At 37.7% G+C, this 9,620-nt stretch overlaps 2 protein-coding genes across 3 annotated transcripts in view; one reads left to right on the forward strand and one right to left on the reverse strand.

Moving 5' to 3' along the window:
- Window positions 1–284: 284 nt before the first annotated feature.
- On the forward strand, window positions 285–1,280 carry LOC122570816 (protein transport protein Sec61 subunit gamma). Its single transcript, XM_043733673.1, has 4 exons — window positions 285–437; window positions 739–845; window positions 913–1,015; window positions 1,088–1,280. The coding sequence occupies exons 2-4, from the start codon at window positions 752–754 to the stop codon at window positions 1,095–1,097; spliced, it is 207 nt and encodes a 68-aa protein (XP_043589608.1). The 5' UTR covers window positions 285–437; window positions 739–751; the 3' UTR covers window positions 1,098–1,280.
- Window positions 1,281–1,363: 83 nt separating this feature from the next.
- LOC122570812 (activating transcription factor 3) overlaps window positions 1,364–9,620 on the reverse strand; it is a 28,786-nt gene continuing 20,529 nt past the window's right edge. Inside the window, exons 2-4 of one of the 2 annotated variants that reach the window (XM_043733668.1) lie at window positions 6,108–6,315; window positions 5,107–5,243; window positions 1,364–4,524 (exon numbers count right to left, since the gene is read on the reverse strand). In XM_043733668.1, coding sequence (XP_043589603.1) covers window positions 4,090–4,524; window positions 5,107–5,243; window positions 6,108–6,291 — 756 coding nt within the window. In that variant the 5' untranslated portion in view covers window positions 6,292–6,315 and the 3' untranslated portion in view covers window positions 1,364–4,089. Of the gene's footprint in view, window positions 4,525–5,106; window positions 5,244–6,053; window positions 6,316–9,620 lie in introns of both variants that reach the window. The other variant, XM_043733667.1, reaches the window with a different exon arrangement.

Consider the following 9,620-nt stretch of genomic DNA (forward strand, 5'->3'; position numbering starts at 1 on the left):
AAATGAATTTCTTTATTTATGTATATTAAATTATGGATAATCAATATCATGCATTAACATTCTTTTATCTATCCTCCATTTAATGATTTATTTAGAAAAACTTTTCCTTCCGTATCATTTGTACTTTTTCTCTTGAGATAGAAAGTTATGCGAATCCATGTGAATTATATTCATAAATTACTTATTCGTTACCTTGTACTGTTATCCAAATTACAATTTTTCAGAAAATCATTCAGAAAATTTTTATAAATTTGAATAATTATAAATTCCCGCTGCAGTTCTTCAATTCCAACGTCAGTGACTAGGAAGTGACGTTTCTACAGCATAGTGTCCACGTAGCGCTTCAACTTCTGACGAGCGCAGTTTTTTATACGTAAACCGTACACGCGGTATACGTCAAATAACACTTTGTGAATCGTCCTCCAATACTACACAACGTGAGTACAGTATTTTGGAGACCAACTTTCCGATTTTTTTAAAGAAAACTAAGAAAAATATTAATAATACGCTAGAGAACATTTGTTGTAACCTATAAATCAAATTCTATTATTAAGGAATTCAAAATTGAATATATATAATCTATCTAGATCAAGTGAGATATAACAAATTATTAGGCGTACTATATATTCAAAAGCATATGTAATTTGCACATCTATTAGTTTGTTCTAATTATAAAAGTCGGACATAATTGTGACTCGCTCAATGTGTTGCTTCGTTACACGTACATTTTACTTTCAGTTGCACGAACATAATGGATCAAGTGAAGAAACTCACCGAACCTGGACGTCAATTCGCGAAAGACAGTATTCGTCTTATTAAACGATGCACGAAGCCTGATAGAAAGGGTAGGTTTTTAATAAAGTTGATTGACAAATGAGTTTCAACTGTAACTTATTGTACGATGATCTTTAGAATTTCAGAAAATTGCCATTGCCACTGCCATTGGTTTTTGTATAATGGGATTTATAGGATTTTTTGTTAAATTAATCCATATTCCAATTAATAACATCATTGTGTAAGTAGATTTAGTTGTATACTGTTTACACTTATTCAAATAATTATATTTATATATCTTTTTTCTTTTTAGGGGTTCATAAGCTTACACTAAATAGGTATAATTAAGATCCAATAAGATTATTCTCGCTGTTTTCTCCCATTATGTATCTTTATTTATAAGGTGAAATTATGTATTTTGTTTCGAATTGATTGTGATTGAGACTTGAGAATGTGTGTGTATAATATTAATATTGAATTTTATAATAAAATGCGTGTGTAATATTCTTACTGTTTGTTTTTTTTTAACATTTAGACTTTTCTTTTAATACTTATGGAGTAACTTGAAACAAAAATAAACATTAGATGATTAGTATCGAAGGCACTTTTATTTGAAGAATAAAATTTTCCCTCATGGGTTACAACGATAAGATTTTGTCAGCCATTTTTCTAGTTTCAATTCAATGCATTTCTCCTAAGAAAAAATAGCTGTCGCATGGAAAACCACGGCCAGGTACTCAGTAATAAAAAGACAATAGTACGATTTTGTTACAATGAATAAAATCCTATATACTGTTTGCTATTGGTTATTAAAGTTATTCTGCACTTATCCTCTAGAAAGACTTCGTTTTTAATATACTTTACTAATAAGAAGACAACCAACCTATAGGCCAGATACTATAAGCGACTGTATCTGGGATTTTAATAATGGCAGTATATATTGGATAGCAAACGTAATTATATGAAAATACACTCTATATTTTATTTTAAAGAATCGTCAATTTTGTCCGTGATTTTTTGACAAATGTATGTGTATATGTATATTCCGTAAACATCGGAATATTTTTCGTTTAAAATAAAATGCAATACTTTCGAACAGCCTGCATATTAAAATCAATTGTGCATTTTTAGCATATTAATAATAATTATTTCGACTATTTTCGGATTCTTTTCTAAATGTGTCAACGATAGAAAAATCTCGTATATAAATATAAACTCTGTTTCAATATATCTGATATACTATTACTTTCAGAACTCTGCATTAGTAAATAGACATCGATAATATACGCTTAACATGTGTATTAAACTATTAAATACTCTTTTCGGGCAACTTAATAAAATTTATATAAAAAGCAAATATATATAATATCTATATATATATATATGTAGCACCACACGTGTGACTGTTACGTGTTCGTCCTACGCGTAAAAAAAAAAGAAATCATTCTTAATGCTCGTGGACGCTTTTTTCTTAATCTCGTGAAAGAAGAACAAGAGGAAGACTTTGTCTCACTTCCGTTTTACGAAGTGCAAGGAAAATCTTCTCTTTCGTTAGATCAATCGGCGGTAACATTCCGAATGAATGAAAAGCATCTTTTAGTCCGTGGACACGAAAAAGCGTTTCACTATTTTAAAGTAGCTTTCGGCTAAGAATTAAACTAGCTTCCGTACATTGCAAGAACGCGTAAGCGTAGCCCAGAGTGCGTTTACTAATTTCTTTCCACCGATAATCTTGTTATAAAGAAACAAAAATATTCTCTGATCGATATTTTTGATGGTTCTTTGGCATTCCTCCTTGTCACTATTACATATACATTCGTGTATTAAAAATTTTAACGATTATGAACGATCAGAGTTGTAATATAAAAGAAAATTAGGTTGTAACAAATTTTTCCACGCAAACGCACTGAGGGAGGGTAACTACCCACGAAATTGAGGTATGTCGTTCGGTCATTGTCATTAATCGTCATGTATATCGTGTTCTCGTTAACTGTTAATGACGTATACGTATTTGACATGTGCGTGTCTGCGAGTGTAAATACAATAACATACGTAAACTGTATAAAATATGCACGTTTTACAGTATTAAATATATCGTTTTCGATTATTCGTATAATTATAAGTATCCTTTGAGAACGCGTCTCGTAGTCGCGTCCCAATGCACGTGAGATAGTCGTAATCAATATCAGAGGACTTATTTTATGCTGAGTTACAAATTATACTTTTCTGTTCTCACTGGTGAATCGAGATGTCGCGTAAAAAATAACGGCACTTGACGCGAACTACCATTTGTAGAAGAAATTCTCGATTCTTACCTAAAGCAACGAAACACCTTTGCGACGCTCAATCGTTTTTACTATATCATGTTCATAATCCGCAAATATGTTTGTTTAGAAAACAATCATACAATACGGTAAAGAATAAAATAAGAATTTATAGTCTCTCCTTGTATAACGTTCGATACAAATATATCGATATTAATGAATCGGGTATCGCAAAGGTGATTCGTTTCTACCTTACATTTATCGATTACATTAATTATACCTTAGAATGTCACAGTACTTATGTTCAAGGAATCGGTTACTTATTTTCAAGAAAGGGTTACTTTCAAGGAATGTCTTCAAGCGTTCTCCATCGAACGCTTCGAGTATAAAGGGACATATTAAAAAAAGAAAGAAGAAGAAAACAGGGTGAAAGGAGAAGACAGGAGCGCACCGTTATTACAGTAATCAACTTACGAACTACAGACTTGCGATTAACAGAGAAGGGAGATCCAGAAGATTCGGTCTACCGGAAGTACTAAGAAAGAGATCGGGGTCGTTTCTTGTAATAATCTACTAACTAATAATATCGACGACTAATGAAATGACAAATGATAAGTTACAGTTACAGATTTCTTCTTTATAATTTTACAATTTTTTCCGCAAATAAAATAATCGAATAATCTCTAATTTATAAAATTTTCTTTATAAATTACAGATGGAAAGCAATTTTGGTATTGATAATTTGTGACTTGTGACTTTTAATATCCTTCTAATGATACTAGTTCAGTAGGATGCAAAAGGACCCAGAATAATCTCAAAATCTCGTTCAAAACTTCTATATCGTCTTCCAGACGACGTTTCCACTAACCGACACAGGTATTTCCGCTTTCTTGCGTCTTCTTGGAATGCATACGACTGTTCTTTCATCGTTAGACGATCCTAGATTCTTAACCGAACAACGTACCATATTCGTCAACCGGTAAACCGAATCTTCACAAGGACTACTCCTGAAAATGGCGCGGTAGACGTTTTTAGAACGTCGATAAAGCTACTAAACCGTACAACCAGCGTTTGAAGTCGGCACGAAGGGACTTTCTTGTCGATAAAAGTCACCCTCGTACTCTTCCACCTTTACCGGATATTCTGTCACACAGTTTTGAGGCTGATTCAATGCTGGTGGAGGCTGCACAAAGTTCTCCTGGTAACTGGGCAGCTGCAAAGGTTCTGCAAACTGTTGGTACGAGGTATCTGTGCCACCTTGCTTCAAGCAAGTTGGTCCATGGAGACTCAACATGTCTACTAGCCTGCGCCTCTGCGTTTCCAGCTCCTGAATCTGCGACTTCAGGTCGTGGTTCTGCGTTTCGAGGATCTCTGATTCCTGCACCAAGGTCACTGTCTTCTCGCGTTTCTTCAATCGACATTTGGTAGCGGCTATCTTGTTCCTCTCGCGTCTCCTTCGGCGCCTTTCCTCGTCCTCTGGCGTTAGCTACAAAAATTTTAGATCTCTAAGAACCATCCTAGTCTTGTCTTATCGTTAGAAATCTTCTTAGTACAGCAATGTGCAAAAGTTTTAGGCTATTTACGATAAAGACCTCGCAATAGCAATTGATCATTCTAGGAAATATTTCCATATGACGTTAAGAACAACTCGAGGATTTAAGATTAAATCTTTAAATATTTTCTTTATTTTTCTACAGATTAATCAATATTTCTGGTTGAATTATTAATACGTAATACTTAAATTAAATATTTCTTAAGAAGTAATCACATCGAACATCTTTGCATTAATTTTTAAAAGCAAAGCATCTTCGTTTGCCAAGTAGCCTAAGAGTTTTGCACGGTACTTTATACATTTACAAAGAACAGCTGTATGAAAGTAATTTATTTTATGGTGTAGCGTTTGAGTTCTTGATGAGAGCAGTAACTGATAGAGAACTGGATGGAATGAATATATCCGGTCTGACTTGAAAACCCGTGAAATCGATGAAACGGCGACTTACAGCGCGGATCGCCCAACATCACGACTGCTTTATCGTATTAACGAGAACAGTATGTGAAGGTTTCTTACTCCACCGCGGTTGTTGTTGTTGCTCGCTTCCTCCTCTTCCTCGTCGTCTGCGCTCCCGTCTTCCTTCTTTGTCTTCTTTTTCGTATCGTCCCCGGTCCCGTTGGCTCTCCTTTTTGTTTGCAGCGTCAACTTCAATCCTGTGATGTTCAAATACCAGTTAATCGCCTAAATCATTACTAAAAACGATAATATAAGGCTTTTGGAATATAAAGTATCGCTCACCGAAGTATTCTCAACGAGCGTACGACCGATCAATGTATCATTGTCAATATTTGAAGTTTTCAACATTATCGTACGTAAAAGCCACTGCAATGTTGAGAATTTTAACTATTGACAATAATATCGATCGTCTGAACGTTCCTTCGATCTTTCTGTTTTTTTTTCCCCAGTCATTCCTAAAAATCCATCAAACGAAAATGTTTTGTTCTTATGAATATCACTCTCTACTTTGTCGACAATCTTTTTTCTGCAATTTTCTGCGATCCGTATTTTTGCATTATCTGCCGTTCCGCTTTAAGCATTGCGAACAACTCATTTTCGTTTTCTGACTTGCAGCTTTCTGACGGCCTATTTTTTAAATCGTCCATCGTATGTTTTATAACGCAAGGTAATTTATCTCAAGCCTATTCGTTCGAGTATCTGCATAAAATTTGCAAACCAGAGGAAGACAGCGACCGAGTAGCATCACGAAGGAAATATCTAAAGACCCTTAAAAATACGATTAATTGCCGTTATTAAAATTACAATCGTAGAAAGTTGAAGACTTTCTGCACGGTACTGTCCCTACTACCATTTTGTCCCTAGAAAACCAGAATCGCTACTGAATCCCGGATAACCTTGGACATACAGCGAGTTTCGACGGTAAAAGAAAAGAAGAAGAGGAAGAAATTCGGCAACAAGAGAGGACCCTGTAGGATATATTATCAAGGCCACCACCGGATGGCTACCTTCTTTAATGAGCTGACTACAGGTGTGCTGAACGCTCGGTGGGCTCGGCTCACCGCTACTAGTCGAATCCGTACGGTCCCTGCTCCTCTCGTTCGTGTAACCCTCGAAGGGATTGGTCATGGCGATTAGGGAGTTTACGATTTCCGGTGTCCTTGGTGTGACCTCGGCCGCCGCGACACCGAGAAGACCCGCGGCAGCCGTCGGACTAGGGTTCACGTTCAGATTCAGGTTGTACATGGTCGATTTAGATTACCATTTAACCTGGAACAAGAACAGAGATTAAGAGTGCGGATGTGCGGTTTGATGGTTCGAGCTGGTTGGAAGCGAATGAAGTCTCTTTGTGGCATTCGAGTTTCTGATAGCGTTATGTTACGACGAAGTCGACGAGTATACTAATTTGTCGAATGCTTAGAGAATACTATGAAATGGATACATATCGGTTTTATCATAATCCGCATAATGATTTCGAAAATCTGTTTATTCTTCGACAGATTTATTCTTCCTATCGATTCTAGATCCTATCGAACGATTAACAACGAACAAGGACAGAACGCGGATTTCAGAATTTCCTTCCTCTCTTTGGAAATCGTAAACAATCGTGAAATAATTCGAAGCAGTTCTTTTTAATAAACGTTACTTGTGTATGTAGAGATTATCGCAGGATCTTATGGCGTTAACGACTCTGCTCGTTCTTTAAATAATTATTTCCGTCGGAAACAAAAGAAAAGCAATTTTTTCTCACGCTCGATCGACAAACAAGTCCGCCGTCTTGTTGTAATTTCGTGGAATTATTCAATGGAATAATTGAAAAATAAAGAGAACGAGGAGAACACCTACGAAACACAAAAATACAAAAATCAGATCCGATTGTTTCTCATTTCTGTCTGGTTTATCTTTGATCGAATGTATTTCCAGAGAGAGAGAGAGAGAGAGAGAGAGAGAGAGAGAGAGAGAAAGAGAGAGTTTTGGCAAAAATGAAACGAAATCTCAACAGTTTAAGGCTAAGTGCTTTCTACGACTCTCTGGGCAATTTCGAACGCCCGATAACTGCAACATCCTTGATTGCGGTTTTTCCCCGGGCTTCCAATTAATTAGAAAAGAACAGAGGTAACGGAAACTTGCCATTATCTTGAAAGGTTTTTACAATCGAATTTATTATTAATTTAACGCAGTCAGATGCACGCAGAATTTCCATTATCCGTTATGATATATACAAACAAACACGTATATCACGCAAGATCTATCTTCGTATGGTGAAATTTTATATACAATGCGCTTTATACGAGTTATTATACTTTTTCTTTTTCATATAATTCTTTATTCATATACTTTATGTATATTATTACGAAATTTTTGTTCATGAATTTTTTCAACCGTTTCATACGAATTATTCTGGAAATTTGTCTAACGACTTTTAATTTTTATTCGAAATTAATGTCACGAAAATGATTAAGGACTCGCGATCTCTTTTACCTCGTTTTACGATTATCACGAGAGCCTTTTGGAAAAATGATTCAAAGTATCCGAACTCACGATGCAATGCTCGAGAAACACGTATATTCGCGATGTGCGCGTGTAAACGTTAAGAGTTTAACAAACAACGTGACTCGCCGATACATGGAAAAGTAAAATAATAGTTGGTTAATTTGTAGAAACGAATTAGCATATTTGCACGCGCGTTCAGCGACGATTCAACGATGATTTACTGGAGCTAACTGGATCTCTATTCCCCTTATTGTGCAGTCTTCTTTCCGGGGAACGAGAAGTTTATTGATACGTCCTTGAAAGCGTGGCTATTGAGCTCGAATCAATGCGGGAACAAAGAGGAATTCAAACCGAATCGCGAAACGTTGATAACGAAACCGGAAGCTGGAGATCCTTATCGATTAGCTGAAGCGCGACCAGTTTTCGATCAGCTGTCAGAGGATGCAGTGTTTTAACTCGACATTCATCGTGAATCGCGCTGAAAATGATCAATTAAGAAATTTCTAAAAGTCACGAAATATTCCCAAACCTATGTAAGACAAATATAGCATACGCTCGGAACACGAGAAACGTGCAAATACGAAAAGATTATCTCCGAATCTCCAGCACGTCAACTTGCACAAACTTGGTCGCAGCAAGTGACTTTAGTTTCAGTTTCTAAACTAAATTTCATATTCCTAAAAAATCACATAAATGGAAAGAAAATGCGAAGCAAAAGCCTCTACAAACCTCGTGGCAGGAACTTCCAAAGCGAATTGTATTCGCGCCTCGTTTCAGCTAGCATATCCTCAAAAAGTTTCAGTTCTCCCGCTCGTTATCTCGGCCACGGAACCTGTCACTTTCCGGTAACCTTTCCAGAGGCAGAGCACGATTACGTAACACGATTCGCAAAAATAACGAGGCACAGAAGCGGCTCGCAGGACGCGCGAAAATCCATCGTTGCGTGGAGGCGGGAAGGAGGCGGACGAAGAAGAAGAGGAGGACAGGAAGGGGAACGTTAAAAGCTTGTCAAACGGCCGTCAAAAATACATTTTGACGCGCGGACGGCCCCGCGTCGTGTGTCTGGCGTGTCCTCTAAAACGAAACGCGTCCTCCAGCGGAGGTTTGTTTTCGAGCGTCGAATTCTTCGGCCACCGGCTCGTTTCCAGTTGCTCAACCTCCTCTCCACAACGCACGAGGATCCTCCCTCTACCTCCAACGTTTCTGCCTCTCGTTTCGTGAGAGTGCCAGTTCGATGCACGAGAGTATGAAAGACGATAGGACGGAACAGAGAGGGAAATAACGCCGCGTTTCGTAAGAATTTTATCGTTCCGTATTCGGAGCCTAATGCCCTTGCAACTCCTCCTTCGCAACCTTCTACGGTTCCTTCGCCACTCTACCATCTTCGAAGCGGTCCTCGCTGGCCTCCTCGGCCTGGCATCCGCCGACCAAAAAGTCCGCTTCCTCGGACCGGATCTGGTCTCCTACGGATTCGTCGGTCCGTGGCCAAACCAGCCGAGCAACGTATATACCCACTGACCTATATGCTGCCGCGGGAAAACGAGTCAGGGATACACACGAGCCACTCAGAAGTCACGTCGAACAGCTTGAAAGATCGAAAGGTGGAAAAAAGTGACAGCTACATGGTGAATTCTTATGGAAATTCGTAATTTTTTAGAGTACAATTGAAACGATAGAACCTCGGTGGAAGATCGTTTCGCCTATCGACTGTTACAGAAACCATTGTATGGATATTTTATTCATCTGTTCGCTCGTTATCCTCTGATTTCTTATAGACGCGTAAAAACTTTGAATTTGCTGCGATCTGTCTCGTCTCCTTGCTACGGACGAACTTACGAACGAAGGTGAGCGATTTAATTTTTAAGAATCCAACTATTCGCTGTGTTTCTTTTAACGAGAAGATAAAAGCCAGAAATGGTGGAAACAAAGGACGACGATTTCAAACGAATGACAAACGAGTGTGTGGGTCTAATTTCCTCTTGTCATTTTCCCTCGCGTATTTATTCACACCGATTAAACGGGAAGATGATAGAGAGGATGTGGAGGAATCCAGCGAATCGAGGCCACGAAGCGGAAGGAGG

Source organism: Bombus pyrosoma, linkage group LG9 (assembly GCF_014825855.1).
Source record: "Bombus pyrosoma isolate SC7728 linkage group LG9, ASM1482585v1, whole genome shotgun sequence".
NCBI classification, from domain to species: domain Eukaryota; kingdom Metazoa; phylum Arthropoda; class Insecta; order Hymenoptera; family Apidae; genus Bombus; species Bombus pyrosoma.